The sequence below is a fragment of the Leucoraja erinacea genome, chromosome 9 (genome assembly GCF_028641065.1).
Source record: "Leucoraja erinacea ecotype New England chromosome 9, Leri_hhj_1, whole genome shotgun sequence".
Taxonomy (NCBI): Eukaryota; Metazoa; Chordata; class Chondrichthyes; order Rajiformes; family Rajidae; genus Leucoraja; species Leucoraja erinaceus.
This window is the reverse complement of record NC_073385.1, coordinates 45,830,157-45,856,428: the sequence shown is the minus strand read 5'-3', so window position 1 is coordinate 45,856,428 and position 26,272 is coordinate 45,830,157. Positions and strand designations below refer to the sequence as shown.

The window sequence follows — 26,272 nt, the reverse complement described above, 5'->3', positions numbered from 1 at the left end:
ACGGACTAGAAGGGTCGAGATGGCCTGTTTCTGTGCTGTAATTGTTATATGGTTATATTATATGGTTAAAAAGTGAAGGGGTCTGATTACTTTCTGAATGCACTGTATACATAATGCACAAAATACATGGGGAAAGATAGCAACCAAAACATTGTTGTAGCCAACTGAAAATATTGTCAGATGAAAATAGTACCATGTGATTCCTGACATTAAATTTTGATTTGCCGTTTGCACAAAACAGATGTCTTTTTTGTGGCATATTCAAATCTACAATCATGCAATAAAACTCTCCCCATACAGATAATGCTACCTTACTGAGCCCTTTTTACCAAAAATATATAGCATAGACTTATCTAAATCAAATGTCATCCTAAAAATACACATTTTTTTCCACACATGATAGAACTACATATGAACAAGTAGTAAGTGAAAAGCTTGCCATTTAACTTATATCTGGCAATTTATTTTTGGGGAATTACCATAGGTAGCATACTTGCTGTATGACTCTATATCTCAATTTGGTGTTTGACCCTATATCTCAATTTTTGTACATCAGCATCTTTAGTGTTTTACCATGTGTTTTACTTCATCAGGTTGCTTTTGCAGTGAAGAAAGCAAATGGTATGTTGGCCTTTATAACAAGAGGAATCGAATATAGGAGCAAAGAGGTCCTTCTGCAGTTGTACAGAGCCCTAGTGAGACCACACCTGGAGTATTGTGTGCAGCTTTGGTCCCCTAATTTGAGGAAGGACATTCTTGCTATTGAGGGAGTGCAGCATAGGTTTACAAGGTTAATTCCCGGGATGGTGGGACTGTCATATGCTGAGAGAATGGGAGCAGCTGGGCTTGTACACTCTGGAGTTTAGAAGGATGAGGGGATATCTCATTGAAACATATAAGATTGTTAAGGGTTTGGACACGCTAGAGGCAGGAAATATGTTCCCAAAGTTGGGGGAGTCCAGAACCAGGGCCACAGTTTAGGAATAAGGAGTAAGCCATTTAGAACGTAGATGAGGAAACACTTTTTCTCACAGAGAGTGGTGAGTCTGTGGAATTCTCTGCCTCAGAGGGAGGTGGAGGCAGGTTCTCTGGATACTTTCAAGAGAGAGCTAGATAGGGCTCTTAAAAATAACGGAGTTAGGGGATATGGGGAGAAGGCAGGAACGGTGTACTGATTGGGGATGATCAGCCAAGATCACCTCGAAGAGCTGAATGGCCTACTCCTGCACCTATTGTCTATTTCTCCTCAGCTTTTTATTTTGCAACTGTACAAAATTACAATTATTTATCTGCAAGACAATCTTTGTTAACTAATCTAATTTTAACATTAATTTATTCTCTTTATATCATTAATCTCTAATTATTACTAAACAATCTCAAAGATTTAAATATACTTTGGAGTAATTACATTCAGTAAATTGTGTTACCTACTTGGTATTTAGACTAGCACTCTGGATTACAGAATATTACAGTAGACAGAATTAAAGAAATTAAAACTTACTGTTTTATTACGATAGTTATTTGATATGTCAAATTACAAGTGTATGATGTAACAAAATCAGTTAAACTTATATGCATATTTACATTATATATATATTTGAGAAATTAAGAAGCTACACCCTCATACATGTAAGAAATTACACCATAGCAGGAGTTAAACTAAATTGTACATCACATACTTTATATCTTTTCAACACAAAAATTAAAAATACCTAAAAATGAAATGTACCAAGTACAATATCAGTTACATTTAGGAGTTTTTAAATGTACAGCGAGGCACTTTTTTTTTTGAAGTTGGCTGGGTATCAAGCAAGTGGCACTAAGCAAATAATAGACAGAACCTGGGGGGGAAAAATCAAAAATTACTAGACATTCTGTAGATTAAGATTTTCTCTCATTTAAAAAGCATAAACATTTACAAAAAAATGGAATTAGAACATAATGACGTTGAAAAGATAAGGGTGGAATAAATATCATCCATACTCAGAGGGGTCAATTAGCATTGTTAGCATGCCTTTTAGGCTTTCTTTAAAACTATAAAGCAGACATTGCATATAAACTCAGTACATGGCTAGATGCACAATATTAGTTAGTAGTGCCTGCTCGTTATTAGGCCAGACTATACCTATAACAACAAATAACACTTTGCAACAGCCAGCAAGTTGTTCTTATGGGGATAATCATATCTTGTATTCCATAGTGTTAGCACACTCAGCTCTTCTCTGGACCCAAAAGAAAATAATATAAAGCATTTTAAGATTATATTGAATGTTTAACAGGTAAAATTCCACTCCAAATTAAATAGGAAATGATTTGCACTATGATAATATTTTTTCTGTTAAAGGTTCTTTGTTTAAAAAGTCACAAACTCAGATTTCATCTGCACATCGGAAAAAGTGTGAAATGAAGCATGCTGATTTTAAATTAAAAAGCAAGCACGATCAGAGCAGAAAGATATAGAATGGTCTGCATGTGCAAATCTATTTGATTTGTGCACCAGTTCACTTTCACAAATGTACTTTAAAAATGTTTACACAATCACAAGAAAGGCAACATCAATACATGAGTGAAAGGTGAAAGGGTGAGAAATTGAACTTAAGGTTTAAGGCAGTGCAACAATTGGCAAATTATATTTTTCCAGACAGCTAGTAAAAAACGTTTTCAAGCTCTGCCTTCAATTTAAAGATCAGTGTTTAAATTATGACTAAAACAATATTTGGAAAAATGAAATTGATTTAGTCAGATACAAGTACTTCTTAATATCCATTTAATGCGAAAAAGAAGATGAACGCACTGGTTTCTGACCAAACCCCAGATTAGCAGTAAATGCAAAACATTGATTATGTAAGGGATTCCCAGGTATAATGAGACTGGCCGAGATGTACAGGTGAAAATACATAAAGGATGAAATATGGAAACCTGTGGAATATTTAGAAATCCGTGCATTAAGAATTTCCTCTCAGGTTATTGCATTATTGGACAACTTCTGACAGAAATCCTATCTAGTCGACATTATTCATGCAGCATTTTCAGTTTCGGATACAATAATTGATAAGACTTAGCTTTAGTTAAGGCTATGTGGATGGTTATAACTGCAGTTAAAGAAATGTCAATCAGACCCTTTTCCTCAGCTAGCTTTCAGTCGTTTCAAAAAAGTCAGGGTAAATTAATGGGCACTTAATGGAGCATGGACATATTGTTTTTCAAAATGTGCACAATGGAAATGCATGTAGAAATACAGTATAAGCAGTACTCTAAGCACAATTCAATTGTTGTTTTGAATCCCCTAATGCTCAGAGAACTAATGAAATCAAAGCATGGATGGAATTGTATAATGAAGAATTACGTACTCAAAACTGCAATAGAAATTACTACCCCTCACCACAATTTTCCTTGTGAAGCCATTCTATTAGGTACAAAACTAGAAACAAGCTCTTTAAAATTCAGTCTCATATCTTTAGCCTCTACTTTCAATGTGAAATAATACTCAAAGTTGGCTTATGTACAGAATGCTGTCAGTTCATTCCATCTACTCACAGCTGATAAATAAATGCATTCTAAAGTGAAATATTTTACAAATGGGATTATTTATTTACATATTTAAAAGTTAGAACTTGGCCAAGTAGCTTTACCCTTGTCCTAAATTTTAAATGTAATTTTCTTGTGAATAAATATAATATTTAGAAGCATTAAACCTTTGACCAAAGATGATCCTACCACAACCACATAAGCTTGATTTTCCCCTTCAAATTCAGACATGAAAAAATGTAGAAAAAACATATAAAATGAAATGTGCCCATGTCCCCTAATTGAAGCATTTATGTTTATTCTACATATTACTTGACAACCATAGGCTCTGCACAAAGTGAAGAATGCACACATTGATTTTTTTTTAATTCAGAGAAAATGAATGTGCATATTAAACTCAAGAATTTAATCCATTCATTGTCAAAATCTGTCTTCTCCATTGTGTAGGCCTAGTTCCTTGCAGTCTGCATGGCTCCATTGTCAATTCATTTTTTTCATCACATTAGCACAAAACCACATTCACTTTTACAGGAACCACTCTACACTAAAGATGCAGATATGTCTGTGTGCAAAATTTATCCAGGGAAATCAACATCTAGTGGTTGTTTTTTTTAAAGTAAAAGCATTTGACTTTATAATCTCAGAACAAATGAAATTAGCATAGTTTAGTATCATTACTTTTAAATGTTCTAACATACACATAATTTACAACTTAAAACAAGATTTTTCCAAAATGACACATATAGTTTTTGTAGCCTGCAGAGATAATGCTAGGTCTGAAATGTGTGAATTGACTAAAATCTTTTAGATTTTGAATAGCATATACGATTCCCAGTTACATCAATGTATTAAGACTTTTAATTTCTTGGGCCATTGACAGAAAACTTGCTGGTTGTGCAAAAATCTGGAAGTGTTTTTCATTTACCTAGAAATCTAAATATGTTCGTAACTTTCAATAAATTTCACATAATCATCTTAAGATCAGGAATTCTATGTTTTTTTTGTGGGGAAGGTGGAATAATATTCAAAATAACACAAAATCATAAGCATGCATGCACATTACAATGAATTAAAATGATGTACCTATGGTCCATTACATATCAAAATCTTGATGTAGGACAGAAAGATTACATTTCTTCAAGTACAAGCCATATCTCAAATTTAGTTATTTGACACTTTACATGTGTTAAATAATTTGTAATTATTCAGACAGTAAATTCATCTGTGCTGCTGGATAAGTGATTCCGTAAATGCACTTAGTAATACTTATTAGAACCAAAATCTAAAATAATCTTTCTGAATAAAAATCAACCAGTTCCTAGTGTTTTTAATCTGAAACGCGAGTCTCTGCATTAAAAGCTTCATGTGAGACACCAGGCCCCATAGCCAATTCAATGTACAAAACTGCAAAATGAATACCTTCTGCATAATTACATACAGTGTTCACTATTAACAGCTAAATATCTCTCTGCTTCACAAGATCTCTTGAGTTAGGCTGTGCCATGCGAAGTATTAGATGTGGTGGCCTTGAGAAATGTTATTATCATTTAAAACACATCACTTCTCCTCTAGACTTGGAAACTTGCACAACTCTGCAACTGATCCTGGCTTTATATGCCAAAGGGGCAAAAACCCTCCTGAGCCAGGATTGATGTCATCTGGAGTGAAACTATTTGCACAGCTTGGCTCCAACTGGTCACATCATCCAGCTGCTTTGTGCTTCCCTCCGCAACATCCACAAATCTCACCACAATGGTGACAGGCTCTCAGAGGGAGATAGCAGCACATACACGGTGCAATTACAGACAAGGCTATAAGTGCCAGCCATCGCAAACAGAATTTGTCATCACCAGTGTCACATGAACATGGGTCAGAGAAATCTCCCTCAGAGTCCGACATGCAGTGATAGAGCATACTCTCAGCACACAGCATGCAGCTCACTTGATAAATGCACTTCTTGATTGGGTCTGGAGCATCCTGACATTGTCCTCTTCGGTTCTCCTCATGATTAAACATATCTCGACAATATATACACCGAGAGCGCTCTCCATCCTCTTTCCTTCGTTTTGATTTTTTTGATTTTAGTGAAGTGGAGGGCTGTGCTTTGAATACAATAGAACCTTTTGAATCTTTAACAGAGTCAGATTCCATCCCTTGCACTGAAGGATATACATAATCATGTTTCTTAGATTCAGGTTTAAAACACACATATGAGTCTGCTTCAGTTTCCAAATCATTCTTTCGCACAATGGGATGTCTGTAGTCTTCATAGCCCCTAATCAAAACATCTTTTAGAGGATTTATCCTCACCACCTCATCTTCATCTTGAAAGCTGACATGTCTAGTTGATTTTAACGTGATCTGCAAGAGATTTTAAAAGGTTTTCTCATTAGAAATCTAACAATGAGATTGAATTATCCCAGTTGGAGAACAAAAATAAGATGTGTAAAACAGCTTATTACACAGATATCATGAAACACATTTGGAAGTTCCTTTGACTTAGCTGGTAAGGTCTCAGTCACTGGTCAAGGCAAAATTTATGCCACCAAGGCTGACACTACAAAGTTAAAATATACTTCTGAAAAACACCATAATGAATCAAAATAATAAAACTGAAAACGTGCTTTAAGAAGATTTCAATACACAGATACAAGACCCCCATGCATCAGCTCTGCAATACCCACATTCTGATAATATCTGATTGCAAATATTCCAATCATCAAATTATGGAAAATTATGACAAAATCATCCAATTTTCATCACTGTAAAATAGTTCCATGTATTTCAATTTACATTTTCTAAAATGAAACAATAAATGTTACCTGATTCTGTTGAGCAGGAAAATACAATCTTCGAGAATTGAATTCCTCAGGTGGAGGGGTTCTAACGTAGCAGCTTCTGCAAGGTTCATTGGTCACCACAGTGTCACTTCGTAAAACTCTCTCTTTTCTTTTCAAAGAATCAGCATCATTTTCTTGAGGAAGCTGAAACAGAACACAAATATCTTTCATTATCTACAATGTTTGGTTAATTCACTTCAAATTCTAAACATAGTATATTTTCATTTTGACCACCAGAGGTCAACCTACCACAATTCCTGGAAACATTCCACTATATAAAACAATGCTGTATCCTATGGGACTGTGCAGATCGATGTCTGGAATTCCACAAAAGTGCCACCAAGTGACTTCCTGCATGAACTGTAAAGTCTTGACCTTGGCTGGCTGCTTATTTCCAATCAGTGCTCTTATGCACAATTCTTTTAAGATGTCCAATGCATAGGACATAGAAAAGTACAGATAGACACAAAATGCTGGAGTAACTCAGTGAGACAGGCAGCAACTCTGGAGAGAAGGAATGTGTGAAGGAATTCTCTCCAGAGATGCTGCCTGTCCCGCTGAGTTACCCCAGCATTTTGTGTCTATCGTCGATTTAAACCGGCAATAGCAGTTCCTTCCTACGGTACAGCACAGGAACTGACCTTTTGACCCACCGTGTCTGCATCGACCATAATGCCAAAATAAAATAATTATATCTGTCTGCACATGATCCTTATCCCTCCATATCCATATGTGTATCCAAAAGCCTCTTTAACACCACTATTGTAACTGCCTCCACCACTCTTTGTGTATTACCTCTTACCATAAAGTGATGCCCTCTAGTCTTTAATATTTCCACATTGGAAAAAAGGTTCTGTCTGTCCTCTCTAAGCCTCTCTTCATCTTATATACTATCATATCTCCACTTCACTTCCAGAGTTCTATAAAAAATAATCTAAGTTTGTCTAACCTCTCCGTGGCTAATATGCTCTAATTCAGCTTCAGGTAGACCTCTTTTGCACGCTTTCCAAAGCAACCACATCCTTCTGGTATAGGGGCGACCAGAACTGCATGGAATACTCCAGATGCAGCCTAAACAAAGTTTTATAGCAAGAATTTCCCTACTCCGGCAATCTGACACCCAATTCCAAGTCAGTTTAGTCCTGGCACATCCACATCACCTTCACGCATTTGAAGACTATAGAACAGCAGTGGAAAAAGTAAGATTTTATATAATTTATATTGTTTGAATTAGGTTGTTAAATATTTTTATTTTTAAAATGTTTTAGCTTTTTTCAAATTTATCTCATGGTTTGATTTGTAATGAGAAAACGATGAAGAATATCAGACCATGTTTAAATCAACGACATATCAGCTTTCATTCATTTATCTTTGTATATCAGCTCTTATTTTTTCAGCTGTTTCGTTCAAAGGATTAGTAGGAATCCCTTGGGTACAGCAGTACATTGTTTCAGATTTAGGCCAAATCAATTTGTCAGTGGTGGATTCACAATGATACCTGCTACATAAAGCATCGGCATTGGAGGGAGCCACAAGGAAGAAGGATCTCCTGTGGCGTTCTGTACTGCATCTTGGTGGAACCAGTCTGTTGCTGAAGGTACTCCTCAGGTTGACTTGTGTGTCATGGATGGGGTGAGCTGTACTGTCCAAGATTAATCCTGCTGGCGTCTGCGGCCTTCGCCCAGCTGCCCCAGCGCACGATAGTAAAGAAAATGGCACTGGTTACCATCGATTGATAGAAAATCTGTAGCATCTTGAAGGAGCAGAGCCTTCTCAAAAAGTACAGCCGGCTCTGTCCCTTGTTGTACAGGGTCTCAGCGTTCCTGGACCACCCAGTTTACTATCTATTTGTAATTGTAACAATCTCATACAACTTAAATGTTAGCACAGTTAGGCAACTTGTATTCTTCATCTATTTGAAATTAAACTAAATGATTGTTTGCAAACCAAGTAAAACTTATGCTGAATAAGAAAAAAAGTACTAGCTTATTGGTTCTAATGGATTTTTAGGCCATTTTACAAGGTAATCGTATTGAATGTATTAGAGATTAAAAATAGTATCAAACCTCAACGATTTATACACTATTTTTGCAGTTTTTCTTCTCGTTTCAATATGTTTATTGTTCTATGTATGGTAGCAACACTATACAGACCATTCCCAGGTTATGGCAGGGTTCTGCTCCGGTGAACTGTTTGTAATCCAAATAGTTCGCAAATTGGAAATGTGGCTGCAAACTCAGATCCCACCCAGCATAATATGCCTGCAGCACCACAGCAGCTGACAAATCCAAACTGCCCGTCTCCTAATTGCTCGTTCACATACATGGGCTGCACACCAGTTAGACATTCAGAAACTGGGGAGAGCCTGTAAAATATTCTTTGGAACAAAGATCGCTATCTCCCATAACTATCTCGACTACACTTCTTCCCACCCTGCTTCCTGTAAAGACTTTATCCCCTACTCCCAATTCCTCCGTCTACACCGCATCAGCGCCCGGGATGAGGTTTTCCATACCAGACCATCGGAGATGTCCTCATTCTTTAGGAAACGGGGGTTCCCCTCTTCCATTATAGAGGAGGTTCTCACTGGGGTCTCCTTGATATCCCGCAGCTCCACTCTTGCTCCCCCTCCCACCATTCACAACAAGGACAGAGTTCCCCTTATCCTCACCTTCCACCCCATCAGCCGTCGCATACAGTATATAATCCTCCAACATTTTCACCACCTCGAACGTGATCCCATTATTGGCCACATCTTCCCATCTCCACCCCTTTCTGCTTTCCACAGAGACCGTTCCCTCCGCAACTCCCTGGTCAACTCGTCCCTTCCCCCCAGACCATCCCCTCCCCAGGTACTTTCCCCTGCAACCGCAGGAGATGCAACACCTGTCCCTTTACCTCCCCCCTCGACTCCATCCAAGGACCCCAGGTGAGGCAGAGGTTCACTTGCACCTCCTCCAACCTCATCTACTGTTTCCACTGTTCCAGGTGTCAACTTCTGTACATCGGCGAGACCAAGCGCAGGCTCGGCAATCGTTTCGCTGAACACCTCTGCTGAGTCTGCCTTAACCTACCTGATCTCCCGGTTGCTCCGCAATTTAACTCCCCCTCCCAATCTGACCTTTCTGTTCTGGGCCTCCTCCATTGTCAGAGTGAAGCCCTGCGCAAATTGGAGGAACAGCACCTCATATTTCGCTTGGATAGCTTACACCGCAGCGGTACGAACATTGACTTCTCTAACTTCAAATAACCCTTCCCCTTCCCGGTTCTCCCACCAGTCTTACTGTCTCCGACTATATTCTATATCTGTCCCGCCCACTCCCCTGGCATCAGTTTGAAGAAGGGTCTCGATTCAAAACGCCACCCATTCCTTCTCCCCAGAGATGCTGTCTGTCTTGCTGAGTTACTCCAGCATTTTGTGTTTACCTTCGCTATTACTATAGCCACTGCGGTTCAATATGGATTTAGCGGGCACATTTACAGAATTAGTTGACATTCTTACAGAGCAGAAATTAGTAAACATTTCTACATGCAGAAAAGAATAAACATTCGTAACACTTTGTCAAAGGGCAATTAAAGCAAGGTCAGTTTGAAATCTGATTTTGATAGGTTAACTAACTAAAGACAATGGGCTCCCACCTGGACCTCATGCAGAGACAAGAGCATGTATCCCAGAGTACCGCACTGTCTTGATACTCTTTGACAAAAGGCAAGTTTAAAAGTCCTGCCTACAGTCGGAGCTTTTCAGGCCTCTGTTGTATTCAATAACATTAAAGAAGAGCAAATTTCCAAGAAATAAAAACATTGAAAACATGAATCACTGAACTTGTCTTTTCCTCTGAACATACAGATTAGGATTCCTGATTCAAGTAAATAAAGATTATAATCTTATGCCATCCCTGACAAAGGTGAAGTTCCCAGCAAAATGTTGGGGAATCCCAGCATATTTTGATTGCTCCGATTCATTCCACATGGGTTGGCAGGAGTACCAGCATCTGGCAGGGTTCAGTTCAGATTTGTGCAGATGCCCCCATTAGTCCAGAATTTATGTACCAGGGCACAGTTGAATTCCAGAAATCCCCATTGCAATTTTTGTCAGTGGACGGCATAATTCAGTCCAAAGAGGGAAATGTGAAAATGCTGGATACATAAATTTGGATCACACATCAGATTGAGAAGCTGAAGGTATACAACTCTTCTCAGTTCAGACATGTGGACCAATGCAGTTATTCTCATATGTTGTGCAGTCTGTCTACCTAATCTGAGCCCAATTGTGAAGCGATGCGAAAGATCATATGTTGAGATATCAGAGGCAGTGTAAGGGAAATCCTTTCATTCATTTTATATCATTGTCAATATTTCAAAGTTTGACATTGCTAATTCGGTTTGCTTCCATATATTATTTATGAAGGATGGTCAGCATCTAAAACTGAAATGGGATCATCAAAAATTACTGAAGCATGTTATCTTGTTCCTGATCTTGGCCAGAGGAAAATCCAAACAATGGATGCGTCCTTCCCCATTATGAAACAGCCGAATGAATTACCTAACTGGAATTGATATGTGTAAATTTTAAAAATAAAATGATACATCTGCTGTCAACAGCAACCATTCGAAATGATACTTAGATATCATCGATACAAAATATAGCGTCACTGATGAGTAGAAAAGCAAGTTAATGAAAGATCTTATTAATACTGTAATTGTACAAATGCCAAGTGGCGATGCAATAAAACTCAAAAAATCATTGGGAGAATCTTGTTTTTTCATGAATACCCCATCTTGAATGATGAGGTCCAGCATAAGAATAATAGATAAGAATGAAGATTTTGCAAACATCAACGAGAAGAAGTGCCAAGTGGGTGTTCCATCTTGGCTTTTTTACAGTGGTTTCAAAGCCTTAAGACCAACCAATATCCTGACTGTAATAGAGAAGATATGCTCCGGAATGCACCATATTTCAGGTCATTGTAGCGGCAACATGGGCACCACCCTGATAAGTTGGGAAATTCTAGGAAACCTGAAACTCCCTCTGGGAAACCTGAAATTCCTCCGGTGATCGCAGGGACACGGGGAATTGTCAAGCGAGAGCTGCCGAGGCTCTCCATGCCACCCAAGGTTGGCCCCGTCCGAACCGGCCGCTCACCGAGTTCAGGTCCGCCCTCTCCCTCTCTCTCCCCCATCCTCTCCCCATCCTCCCTCCCTCTCCCCCCCTCCCAACGTGCAAACCCAACGCAAACCCAACGTGCTGCCAGTCGCGCCTCTCGCAAGTCCTTTGATAAAAACCTTGCGACCCACCCCTCTCTCTCCCCTCCTCCCTCTCTCTCCCCCACCTCTCTCACCCTCCCTCTCTCTCCCCCCCCACCCTCTCCCCTCTCCCCTGTGTGTGTGTGTGTGTGTGTGTATGCCATTTTGCCTTTGAAACATATCTCCTCGAAAATCAGACGCAAAAACGCAGAGATTTTCACATATTTCGGTAGGGATTTAACTTATGATTTCAGAAATCAACTCCTCTCTAGATTTGGTAAATTATTTACCCAGATTTTGAATAAAATTGTTCACAAAACAAAATGGTGCATGTCACATTGCAACTCACAGATGTCCAATCACAATGGATCTCATTTACATATGATATGACATCACAATGGGACAGGGGTGAGAGATTGTAACCTTCACGTGGTCCCACTAAAATCAAACTTCTGCATGAGTCACAGTGCCATCTCACAGATGTACAATCACAATGGATCTCATTTACATACAATATCACAATGGGACAGGGGTGGGAGATCTCTCCCCCTCCCTCTCTCCCTCCCTTCCACCCCCTTGCCTTTCCCCCACTCCCCCCTTCTCTCCCTCCCCCTCTCTCTCTCCTCCCCTCTCCCCTCCACCCTCTCAGCACCTCTCCCCTCCCCCACCCTCCCCCCCCTCTACCAACCCCTTCCCCTCCCCCGTCTCCCCTTCACCCCCCCCGCTCCTCTCCTCCCCAATCCTCATCCCCCTCCCCCTTCCCTCCCCTCTCCTCCCCATCCCCACTCTCCCCATCCCCATCTCCCTCTCCCCTCCTCACCCACCCACCCTCTCCTCCTCCCCCCCCACCCCTCTCACCCTCTGTCTCTCCCCATTCTCTCTCTGCCCTCACTCTCTAACCCCCCCCCCCCCCCCCCCCCCCCCTCACTAGACGCGCTTGCGTCTAGAGTTGGGGCCTATGCGTCGGTGGATAGGGCGGTTATGGGATAAAAGGAGCAAATTAATAATATTAATATAATATCAAGGGGGGTAGTTAGCGTGTGCGGGGAGGTCGTTACTGTGTGTGACGCCACATGCCGCCCGCCCCAGGCCCCCCCCCCCACACAACCACACATTGGGGAAACAGACCCAACGGGTCTGCACTTGGTCTAGTTAGATATCAGATTGGTGAACAATTGTCTCCCATGTTCAGCTGCAGCTGAACGCTCACTCCTCTTTCAAACACCTCTTTGACTTTCTTCCCATCTCAAAACCCTTCTTCCCTATATTCTAATGAAGCCAAAGACCCATTCACCTTTGTGTGTTTGCTAATCTACAGTGACTCCAGATATGGCAAAACCTACATTTTGAAATGCTGATCCTATTATTTACTATTATACTATGATATGGTTCCCTTCCCATTGTAACCAACTTGAATCCTACAACTTTTCAAGATTACTGTTCTCCAGTCTTATCCTCCTGTATGTCCATGGTTTTCATTGTTGGGCAACATAAGATTTCTATCAGAAGACTTTCCTTTTCTTTGTCCTAATGGATTTTTACATGACTCTGGCAAATATTGTCTGATAATGCTGTGAAACAACATGAGGTGTTTTTAACTCTTCTACAATCTTGTGATTAATTTTTGTCCTCAAGTGATCAGTTAACACCTAAGGGAACACAACAAAAGTAGAGATGATCTATTTATCTTCTCGGGGGTGTAGACAAGATCTACTAAATGGCAAAGCAAGTTCAAGGAGGCAATATGGTGTATCCTTATCTCATATTTTTTGTCTTATCATTTCTGGTCTTTGTCCAACCAGCTGCCAATGACCCCCCCCCCCCCCCCATCTCACCAGTATCCTATCCTTCCTCTTTTTCCAGTTGTCTTCCCCGCTATACAAGTAGACTGAAGAAGGGTCCCAACTCAAAATGTTACTTACTCATGTTCCCCGGAGATTTTGATGATTTTTTTTGGAAACCAGCATCTGCAGTTTCTTGTTTCTTCAATGTGAAAACTCTATACGCCTGCACCTTTTCCACCTAACTTCTTAAATATATGAATAGATTGAAATAACACCAGATTGTAAAGCCATCTGCTTTCAATTAACTGTACATAAAAAATCCTCCCACTGAGTAGTCAACAACCGTTTTAAGGACAAATTTAGATTCTGACTATTCAAAGCCTTCACTGAGTTTCCCCCACCATCTTGGGGGTCACCGTGAACTGGACTAGTCAACTGGACCAGTTACATAAATACGATGGCAGTGGGAGCAGGTCAGATGACAGATTATCTTGGCTAGAGTGACTCACCACCTGACTCCTATACATGGCACAATTTAGTAGTATGATGGAATATCGCTACTAGCCTTGACAAGTGCAGCCTTAACAATTAAACATTCAATACCGTCCAGGACTAAGAGTCGGCTTGAATTACATCCCACGCCACCATGAACACTCACTACCTTTACAACTGCTATGATTGAGTTATAGGGTGTATCCCCTTCAAGATGCCCTGCAGTTATTTTGCTATGCTATTCAGTCAACGCCTCTCAACTCACAAGCTCTGCGATCAAGGATAGGGCAGTGGGCATAAGGGAATATCAGTAACTAACTAGGGAATATATTGCCTTCTCGGTCATTTGCTTTGAATCCTGGAACTCTCTCCCCAACAATATATTGGAGAAGGTAAAACAGGAAGACCATTTTTTAATTTAAGAAAGTAGCCACCACCACAGAAATTATGTTTGCTTTGGCTAATTTTGATAATTTTAAGGGAAACAAAAATCACACATGTTTAAAAGCTTTTAACTAGTATTTGATTTAAAATACACGTTCATTCCTATTCTTTTACATGAAATATGTTGCATTTATATAACATATCATTAATTTAGCAAGAACCCCCATTTTCTATTGTTTCCTAGTGTTTATCAAATGAAACACACTTTTCTAGATTCACAATATCTTTACAGTAAAAAAAAACAGAATTACACAACACTGCAGCACAGTTTATAACTAGCATGTTGCAAGATGGAAATTTTTAAAAAGCAGCTGAGTGATTAAAAACTGCAACCACCACCCACATTCTGTGACTATGTTACTCTGCCCTGACAAGGCTTGGCAAGTTCTGACTGTAAAAAGCAACCCAACACAGCTTTTATGTAAAACGGAAATCTGTTTTTCTCCCAGCTGCTGTTATAGTAATTACTGTCCTGTGGTTGCTAAGAGATGCTTCCTATGATTATTTTTCCCTTCAAAGTACTAAAATGGCTTGGACGGATGATGGGTAAAGTAATAAAATCAATTCCAGCTGCAAACTGTTGGACAAATACAGTTGTACAGAAAATGGGATCCAGACGCAGCTTCTTCAAAGTATGAAAACTTCTTTATATCCCCTTTCTGTAGACTGAAGTTCAAAAAGAAAATTATTAACAGCTTACAAAATGTGTTCTGTTTTATTTGGGCTCAGCATTATTTAGCAAGGAAAATTAGTGGCATATATTGCCCTTGAATCCTAGAATTTGGATTCTAACACTTGCTATGCGAAGAAATAGCTTCAGAGTGGAAAGTCCTATATTCAAGTAATTTAACATTTTAAAAAAATCATTAGGTATTTGTCCCCGTCAGATGAAAAATTGTTTGCAAAGAGAAATTTCAAAAATGCAGATTCCTTATGCAAATAAGAAGTTTGAAAAGGGTCCTGACCCAAATCGCCATCTGTCCATTAATTTCACAGATGCTGCCTGATCTGATGAGTTCCTCCAATGCTTTGTTTTGCTTCCTTATGTAATCATCTGAAAAATTGCTTAAGTTTGTGTTTAAAAACAATTACGTTTTAATATTTAAAATGAAAACTCTAAGAATTATGAATTTAAAGTGAAGATCAAAATGATAAAAATGCCCAGCTCAGAAAAACTTCACAAATAATTAATTTGACTCTAAATGTAACTTTCATTCCAACAGCATGGCAGAATACACAAATTAAATTTAAGGTTCAATGTAGAAATTAACAACCACAAACCTATGCTTACATTTTCTAATTTTCAAATTTAAAGTGTATGACATTTTTGAATTGTGGTACATTTGGCAAGATGTTCTACTATTGCCTGGAGTTTCTACCATGCATAATTAGCAGATCTAGTAGCAATTGCACTAGATCCAAGTTCTTTGAAGTTTTGGCATAAAATCATTTGTGTATCACAAATAAAATCTGTCATGTATCTGCGTTTTAGCACATATGCTTTTAATTGGTTTAAAAATATTCCTTGATTTATGACAATATAGCAGCTTCATTAATAAAGCTAGAAAAGGGTATATCTTAGAAATATTTGAATAAGACATGACCTACTAATATTAAACTTGAGGCACAAGGGCCATCTGATGCTGGGATCTGGAGCAACAACCAATCTGCTGTAAGAACTCAGTGGTTCGAGCAGCAACTCTGATGCAGAGTTTCAATCCAAAATGTCGATGATTCCTTTCCATTCACCGATGCCTCGACCCGCTGACTTCCTCCAGCAGATTGGTTGTGGCACCAGCTGTGAATCACCGGATACTAACTAAAAATAACTGGAAAAACTTTACAGAAACATTTGCTTGGCGTAATGGCATAGATAGTTACTTATTTTATTCAAAAGTTTCTGCACGATGGATTGAAAGAGCTTAAAATTAAGGCCATGAGTAGTTATCAATTACATCTGGGGCTCTATCAGGTTTTTTTTTTAAACAGCAGGGCTATATCTTAACAGGAGACTAAATTTGTTACACTTAAATGATCAATTTGAGAGGGAATTAAACTCAAACCCAAACCATCACAATCATAATCATACTTTATTAACCAAGTATGTTTTGTAACATACGAGGAATTTTGCAACATACGAGGAAACCATGGATCAATAATAATAGAAAATACTGGTCAGGAAGATCTGTGACTAGGGAAACTGAGTTAATATTTCCGGGCTATGATCCTGTAGCGTCAGAACAACAACATATGAATTTATTTAGCAAAATCCACATCCATGCTCTTAGAGTGAGAGAAAAATGAAATTGAACTTTGGCATCCCAAAACCTTAAATATTTTTACATGTAGAAATACAGAGGCATATCCTTGGGTACTAGCCTTTGACCTAATTCCACAACTACAGTTTTCGTGTGGATGGTCACATGATATTGGGTACAAAATTGATTCGGTGGTAGGAGTCAGAAGGCAGTAGTGGTGTGTTGCTTTTCATACTTAAGGCCTGCCACTGGGTCCACTGTTGTTAGTAATGCCCCTATCCCACTTAGGAAACCTGAACAGAAACCTCTGGAGACTTTGTGCCCCACCCAAGGTTTCCGTGCGGTTCCCAGAGGTTTTTGTCAGTCTCCCTACCTGCTTCCACTACCTGCAACCTCTGGCAACCACCTGCAACCATCGGGAACCGCACGGAAACCTTGGGTGGGGCGCAAAGTCTCCAGAGGTTTCATTTCAGGTTTCCTAAGTGGGACAGGGGCATAAGTTTGCAGATGACACCAAAATTGATGGCATTATGGACTGTGAAGATAATTAAGATTACACCAGGATCTAGATCAACTGGGGAAGTAAGCCAAGGAATTGCAGATGGAATTTGACTCAGACATGTATGGTGTTAAATTTTGGTAAGTTAAACCAAGGCAGGACTGACAAAGTAAATGGCAGAATATTGTAGAACAGAGATTTAGGGTAAAAGTACTTAGTTCCCTGATGGTGGCGACACAGGTAGACAGAATGGTGAAGGCGGCATTTGGCAAGCTTGCCTTCATCGGTCAGGATATTAAGTACAGTAGTTGAGACATCATGTTTAAACTGTATAAGACATAGGTGAATTATACTTGGAGCATTGTGTGCAGATCAGGTCTCATAGCTATAGAAAGGATGATATTAAGTTGGAAAAGGAGCAGACATTATTCACAAGGATGTCACCAGGCTTGGAGGGTTTGGGTGATATTGAGAAACTGGATAGGCTGGACATTTTCCCCTTGAGCATAGGAGGCTGAGGGATGATGTTACTGAGATATATATAATCATGAGGGACATATATACGTTTTTTTTCAGAGGTCTCCTAATTTGAGGAAAGACATTATTGCTATTGCGGGAGTGCAACGTAGGTTCACCAGGTTAATTCACAGTATGGTGGGACTGACATATGATGAAAGAATAGGTGACTGGGCTTGTATTCACTTGAACAAAGAGGAAGTAGATTGAACTTTATGCCTTCCATCACAGTGAGGAATGTGGAATCCACTGGTGGATGTTTATGTTAACTTTTATGTGGTTGTGTGTCTTGTTGCTTTTCACTTAGTGACTGTATGGTAACTCAAATTTAACTGTACCTTAACTGGTACATGTGACAATAAACTGACTTTGAAACCTTGAATTTAGAAGGATGAGAGGCTATCTTATAGAAACATATACAATTCTTAAAGGAATGGACAGGCTAGATACAAGAAACATGTTCCCGATGTTGGGGGAGTCCAGCACTAGGGGTCATAGTTTAAGAATAAGGGTAGATCATTTTGGACTGAGATGAGGAAAAACCTTTTCGCCCAGAGTTGTGAATCTGTGGAATTCTCTGCCACAGAAGGCAGTGGAGGCCAATTCACTGGAGGTTTTCAAGAGAGTTAGATTTAGCTTAGGGCTAAAGGAATCAAGGTATATGGGGAAAAAGCAGGAACGGTGTACTGATTTTAGATGATCAGCCATGATCATAATGAATGGCGGTGCTGCCTCGAAGGGCCGAATGGCCCACTCCTGCACCTGTTTTTTTATGTTTATACAACAAAGCAGCCGGTTTCTTAGTCCATTATCGCACTGGATCCAACACCACCAAATATCAGCATCGATCTACCTCACGGTAAGGTTTACATCTGTGCTGCAATACATATTCTAACAACCCATCAGCTGCCCCTACCAGACTTGTTAACCCATGGTCTAACTCAGGGGTCTCCAAACTATGGGCCATGGGACACATCCGGCCAGCCACTAGATTTTATCCGGCCCCCAGCAAGCTCTTAACACGTTCCGTGCGACGGGCTATTTAGCGGGTTCTGTGGTAGCGCAGCTTTAGAGATACAGCGTGGAAACAGGCCCTTCGGCCCATCGTAGTGATGCCCGTACAGACATGACGCATAGTCAGGATGAGTGGGAGGGGGGGGGGGAGAGCTCTCTCTCCCCCTCGTCCAAGTGTGCATGTGCGTTTCTAGTGTGTGTGTGTCAGTGTGTGTGTATGTCACTGTGTGTGTGTGTCAATGTGTGTGTTTCAGTTTGTGTGTCAATGTGTGTGTGTGTGTGTGTGTGTGTGTGTGTGTGTGTGTGTGTGTGTGTGTGTGTGTGTGTGTGTGTGTGACATTTCTTTATTTTTTCCTACGGTCCACAAAAATGTTGGGTGGTTTAACATTCCCCCCCCCCCCTGCCCAAACACACACAACTCAGGGGTCTCATTATGTGACACCCCCCCCCTCCCCCTTACTCCAGACCATAAGACTGCCTTTCATCGGATCCATCAGTGAATTTAGTATATGATTCCTGATCCCTAAACACCTGCATTATCTTCTCTACCATTCAATTAAATATTCAATTTAAAAAACTTTATTGGCATGATAAAAAAACATTGTTATATTGCCAAAGTATAAAACATGACATACATGTTTAAAATGCATAAGTATAAATACAAGTATACAGTGCATGGATAGATATGTCCCTGTACATAAACTCGCTACAGGCCTATAGCCCTTTTATTGATTGCTACACGTTCTTGCAGCTGTAAGCAGTTCAACACAATAGCAAGTTTAGCAATTCAATATTAATTTCTTAGTGTTAGTTAATGTCAATTAGTGTGTGCGTACATATGTGCATGTTGGTCATTCACCGTCTCTCAGGTTATGGCACGCTGTTAACATTCCCTTTGTCAATTTGGGCTTTCAGGGGTAAAATGCATAACATTAAATTTCTCCTTTAACAAATTCTTTATCGTCTTGTTATTTTTAGAGCATTCCTATTATCTGAAAATAGCAATAATACTTTTGTATTTTTGGACTGAACGACTAATTCTGCATTTCTGTTATTGTTAATTTTTAAAATAAAAGAACACACCTGGTAGTAGGTCATTCAGTCCTCGTGCTTGCATCACCAGGTAAATTGGTCACCGCCCATAGTCACTGCTATCCAACCAAAATTACCTGTTTATTTCTATTTCCTGCCTTTTAATGAATCCTCAATCAACATCAGTATATTAACTCTAATACAATGTACTCTTAATAATTTTGTGTACAATCCAACATGACAGCTTACTGAAGCCACTCTGAAAGTCCAATTACATCACAATCTTCACGTTTCTCTTTCCTGTTAGTTATAACCACAAACAAATTCCAGAACCAACTCTGACTCATAAAATCAGCTAAATAATGAACTTAGTTAAATATTCATGAAGTTACACTAGTTATGTTCTGCAGATGAGAATTTAAATAATCCTTCGCAAACAAATATAAAGCAGCCAACTTGCTCTACGAAATCTGTTGGGTAACCTGGTAAAATACATATTCTGTCAACTTAAGATCCTTTAAAATTGGGTGCAGTGCAGGACTAGCTCACACCAACAAAGGAGGTAGTCAAACTGGTGCTTGGGGCAATTGAACAGAGCTGCCAACTTTGGAGTAGTATTTAGCCTAATCATTCATCTTTCCACTGCCTGCAGCCTGAAATCTTAGAACTTCCTTTATGACCACAAAACACCAGTGATGCTCAGTCATGCCAACACACCTGTCTACAAAGCTCAGATTTGATTACTATTGTGAACTGGAAATCTCAATTAACGTCTGCATGTCTTAAGAAGCCTGTAAGATCTTTGGCATCAGAAGAACAAAGTAACCAACAGTAAATCTTCCAGGTGATGTGCTTAACTTCCAAATCTTTTAAATATAAATATTATTTTTGGTATCTCATTTTTCTTTTATTGTTGTTGTCTTGTTATATGTTAGCATAAGTTGTTTTTTATTTATTCTTTTCGTACACTCTGTCTGTAACAAATAGACAACTTTGCACTTTGTTATGTCCTGAAAACTAAATAAAAAAGATTTTGATTTAAATATAAATATCCCAATGTTTTCAAATATAAATGAGCATCGCAAAAATCAATCATGGATATTCAGAACAGAGAACAAATCTTGTGTACTGAAATCTGTGCAAATGGCAGTTACTTTTCCTACAATAATCCATCTTAAGTACAAGGTAATTTTATTTTTCATACATTTTGGAGTTCGTTGTTTGGTCATCTTTTCTTCCCCATGAACATTGTATAAGACAACTTGCACCTATAATTCCATGCCACAATCAGCACACTGGCTTTCCCAAAATTCTTGACGGATTTCAGAATCTCTTAGGTTTCCATTTTTTTCAATTAATCATTTTATTGCTGACAAATTCATGTGTATACTTCCCTACTCATTCTGCTTCATGCGAAGACGGCAACATTTCATTTTGATGTCAACTGTTATTTAAAAAAAATTCTCATTTAGTATACTCTCAAAAAGTATTTTCATAGTCATACAGCGTGGAAACAGGCCCTTCGACCCAGCTTGCCCACACCGACTATCGTCCCCCATCCACACTAGTGCCACCCAAAGATCTTAGAGCAGAGCAAGATGGGCTACTCCTGCGAAATACAATGGGCTGACGTGTAGTATGCTATGGATGAGATTCTGGGCATTTTTCCCCGCCCATTTTAGTAACCGGAGCCGACCTGACCTGACCCGACCCGACTCCCAGTGTAATCAATGTTGCGGGGCAACAGTTTGTGTGTGTGATTATAAGGTTAGATTATTAATTCTGTCAGTTCATACTTCTTGTCAAGAATAAAATTTGACTCTGGTAATTGTCTTTTTTAATGTTTTTTAAATCATTTCTTTTTAAATGGCTCACAAGTGTTTGAATTGATTTTGTAGTAACCGGAACCGACCCGACTCGCAGGGTAATTCGCAGGCCACGACCCGACTCGCAGGCCCCACACTCCCTCTCCCTCTCCCGGGCCGCACACTCCCTCTCCCCGGGCCGCACACTCCCTCTCCCCCGCTGCGGAAACAAAGATCCGATCTTTGGCCGGAAGCAAGATGGCGGAACAAGATGGCGGGGACTAGTTGCTAAAATGGGTCCTATAATCACCCATGAATCCGCCCATGAGCGTACTACACGTTTGCGTGAGAGTACCCCACCTTGCTCTGCTATAAGATCTTTGGTGCCACCTGCCTGCGTAATATGGTTTGATACAGTGGAAATAGATTTTTAAGCATAGTCAAGCTTTTAAAAGTGCTTCAAATCCGTTGCCATATGTGGATGTAAAGTACATTCATCTTGCAATCACAACTCAAAGTCAAAAAACCCAAATTTGCTACATAAAGCAATGCCATTTTAAAGTCTCTACTCTGCTGCTGAATTATTTTTAATTGTCGCTGTCCATTACTCATGTCCACTTTTATTATTCTTTTACCATACCTAGTTAAGTACCATTGTTTTCTGCAATAGGATGAAAAAATGCTGCAAAGTAGTTAAATTTGAAGTGTATTAAACGTCAGTGCATTAGAGTAGAAAGATCTACTTGATCATTACTCAAGACTGAAATGTCTATCAGCCCATGAAAATAACGTTTTTTCAAAATTTCACAAAGTATGGCAGCATCTATGATTATCAATCATTAAACAAATTATCAAACAAATATAAGATTTGAAAGCTTTCATGATGGCAAAATTAAATTGATATATGCATTTCTTGTACGACTTACTTGAAAGCTATCATCTGAGACTGTTGCTTCATTGAAAGATTCTTGACAACCTGCTGACAAATAAATCAATGTCATCATCTTTAAAGTTTGAAATCAGCAATAAAAATGTCTCATTCATATTTGTTCAACTGTTTAATACTAGTTTAGTTAACTAGCAAAAATACTAGATACAGGCAGTGCCCAGGATCCTGAGAATTGTCCATAAGCTGATTTTTCTGCAAGTCATTAACATTATTTTTCTTTAGCAACCTATATGGTATCGCTCTACATATGCTTGCTATAATTCTTTCATTTATTTAAATAATCACCCTAACACTACCCATAATTAAACTATGTATATATATATATATTGCATCAAATCATTAATGAATATCATGAAATATTTTATCACTATTATTGCTAGGCTGAAAATTGTTTTAAAAATAAATGGGAGAATTTGTATAAGATCAGGCAGTCATATTCGAGGAGTTCAGTATTGATAAGACTGAAAATAACAAGCTGCTTTCGGTCCCTTGAGCTTTTAATGCTGGGATCCCCAAACTCCAGACTGTGGAACTTTTGGATTGAGCACAAAATCCAAAGCATTAATGGAATAAACAGGCCTTTCTGTCCACAATCTGCAAACTGCCTGAAAGGATTATTGCCCACCAGCCTCTGACTCACTCCTCCCTTTATTGGCCATCTTCTCTCAACACTCTGTCCTGATGCAGGCTCTCAACTGTCAACATTGATCAAGCCTTTGCCTCTACACTTGCTCCAACAGTTTATTTTTGCCAGAGTTTGTAATGTTGTTGTTTTTGTACTGGCACCAGTTATGCATTCTTTAAAATTGAACTCTGCAGGTTGCAAAATAGGATATGAAAATATTTTTGTGAAAGCGAGTCATATCTACATTCTCTATATGATAGAGAGGGCTCCCAACCCAAAACATCGCCTGTCTAGTCACTCCACAGATTCTGCCTGATCTGTTGAGTTACTCTAGCACTTTGTGTTTCGCTCAATACCAATGGACATGTGTAACTTGAACAGTGCATGGAAATGTGCAGGAGTAGAACCACGGTATCCACTCTAGGTTTGGGTTCTACTCAGCTCATCTCACATTGCGACAACATTTTCTATAATTAGTTTAACAAGGATTCTGTATTGGTTTCAGGCTTTCAGTCATATTATTAACCGAAAATCAAATTCAAAGTGAAACTGCAGGCATGTAATCAGGGCAAGAAAATACCATGGATAATTTGAATTAGTAGGACATTTTATCCAGACACAAATCTTTAAAAAAATCTCCCATTTAACTTATTTCAGATGCCATGGTCTAATTTATGTATAACACTACTTTTGGAATTTATTTCAAATAAATTGTTGGGAAATTCAACATTCCCATTTCATAATCTGAAGTAAGAGATATTTGTCATGTCAAATTTGTGGTTGCACCCAATATATAGTTTAACTACATGGCTTTACTAAAGATACTGAAATTATCGTATAAGTTAATTTAACAATATTTCTTGTTTGCACCCATACTTCCCAAATATTTGCTTTTTGCTTCATGGTGTACACTTAGTCTCTTTATATAAAATGTACTCTTTCTCATCATTTTTCTATTCACTCTCTACAAGATTTCAGCGGTTTTCCTTTCCTATACTATGCCCTAATTCTCTAACCAGGCCTCTCGAGCTGCTGCAATTTTAAACATTCAGCCTACGTTTAATACTCAGAAAATTTGTGTTTCTTTACCTGCAAAATGTTTGTGTCTTCAGGATTAATACTGCTTTCATAAGTGTTTGTAAAAAAATTAATTTATTTTACTCTCTGTCATGTATCAAACTTGTCCATTTTCACCTGCCAAAGTATGGACAATATGCCAATTTTATTTTCTAGATTTCATTTGCTTTGTCAGGTAACAAAAAAATTACAAAGTCAATAAAATTGTTTCTTCCAATGTGGATTCAGATCTATGGCCATCTGTATTAAATTAATTTATTTCGCGGGGGAATCCATCAACTAAATTACAAGTAGACATTCTTACTGCATTCTTTTTAAATAGCCATCATTAATTTTTAGAATCAGTTTTTGCAAACATGAACAAGATGTGCAGTGTCCTAAATGTCATGATACTTCAGAAAACAAATCTCTTCTATTTTTGCTCTTCCCTTCAATTCATGCTGAAAATGCAATACCATTAAAAGGCATGAACGATCGATAATTTCTGCATTTCAGATTCCATTGCTGCTCTGTAAAATGGGAAGAAAATTGTTTAAAAGGAAACATTCATTCGTGCTCCTTCCCTACCTCCTTTATATAGTGTTTGAACGATGCAAAGTAGATTTGGGCCTTTCAGCATTTATCTGCTGAGATATTTAATGTAATTCAAGGTAAATGCTGGAAGTATTCCCGTGAATAAAATTTAAGAGCCTCTACCTTCAGAGATGGCTTCAGTAGCTCGGCGAATTCCACGGTCAAATGCTCTAGCATCAGCAGGACTCTGAAAGGTAAGTCCAAACTTTTTTTCATTTATCTTCCAGTGGTGAAATATTGGGTTAACTTTGTTGTAAACTAGATCCTTTTTCAAGGCACATTCCAAAACCACCTGCATGGTTTAAAAACAAATCAAAATGAACTTTAATCACTTGCATTTAAACACATCTCATTTAGTCATTCAAGTCTGTACAATCTGAGGCGCAGTTGATAACCTTACCCTTCGCCTTTACTTAACAACACATTTAAAATTTCAAGATGTAAAATTTTAAGGTGTAAAAAATACAGTAAACAAATTCTTTTAAACCAAGTAATATATATATGCACTGTCTTGCCTCTGCATTCCAAGTTCTACTCGTTATGTTCAGACCATCTCACACTACCATAAAGTTTTCACCTCCCTCACTACTTTATGGACCTGCTGAAAGTCTATCACTTTGAAAAGCTTCCAACCACACCTAATATTTCCTCCTTTGCCACAAGCTTGATTTTTATTTGATCTTTTATTTAGTGCTGTTTGGCACTGCCTATGTTGATGGCACTATGCTGCTGGTTTCATATGGGATCATTTGAGTAACACAATACGCTTGCAGTTCAATCTCTGATTTGATCTTGTGCAGGAAAGAACTGCAGATGCTGGTTTAAATCGAAGATAGACGCAAAATGCTGCTGTAACTCAGTGGGACAGGCAGTATATCTGGAGAGAAGGAATGGGTGACGTTTCGGAAAAAAAAGACCCTTCTTCAGACTAATTTGATCTTAACAGTTAATGTCACTTTTCATTTTGCCTGATAATATTTCAGCCTACCTTAGACACATAGATACATAGAAAATAGGTGCAGGAGTAGGCCATTCGGCCCTTCGAGCCTGCACCGCCATTCAATATGACTTTACTCAGGTATCAGTCATCTGCAGTATTTGGGGTATATTGCTATTTCATTTCAGAGAGCAAGGATTGTAAAATAATAGAGTAACAAAAAAAGAACTGCAGGTAATAGACACAATGAACTGCAGATATTGGTTTGCCAAAAAATAAAAATGTGAACTTCTTTCCTGAGTGGAGGTGACATAGGTGGAAGTGTTCTATTTATCTTGCAGATTAATTCCACTCCAGCCAGAAGTTCATTGATAATGAGGTGCAAGAAAGATTGAGGGAGGCACAGGAGGGGGGAGGAGAGGGGGGGGGTTATGCTCCTGGACAACATTTGCATAGAAATTGCATAGAAATTGAATTTGCAGACCTGTTCGCATACCAAGAAACTGAGTGTTAAAGATAAAGGACTCTGCAAAGATGGCTCTTCTCAGATAGCACCTTCTGGCAAATTGATGGCTCCAAAGCCACAGGAGTTAAAAAGTGTAGTGTCCAGACTAGCTTCAACTGCATCATCACTGTCAGTTGAGGATAAATT

At 38.8% G+C, this 26,272-nt stretch overlaps 1 protein-coding gene across 2 annotated transcripts in view; it reads right to left on the bottom strand.

Annotated features, from left to right (window-relative positions):
• Window positions 1-1,732: 1,732 nt before the first annotated feature.
• Window positions 1,733-26,272, bottom strand: part of spred1 (sprouty related EVH1 domain containing 1) — an 86,149-nt gene continuing 61,609 nt past the window's right edge. Inside the window, exons 3-6 of one of the 2 annotated variants that reach the window (XM_055640717.1) lie at window positions 24,807-24,975; window positions 22,386-22,438; window positions 6,351-6,512; window positions 1,733-5,889 (exon numbers count right to left, since the gene is read on the bottom strand). In XM_055640717.1, the coding sequence (XP_055496692.1) occupies window positions 5,230-5,889; window positions 6,351-6,512; window positions 22,386-22,438; window positions 24,807-24,975 (1,044 nt within the window). In that variant the 3' untranslated portion in view covers window positions 1,733-5,229. The remainder of the gene's footprint in view (window positions 5,890-6,350; window positions 6,513-22,385; window positions 22,439-24,806; window positions 24,976-26,272) is intronic. The other variant, XM_055640718.1, reaches the window with a different exon arrangement.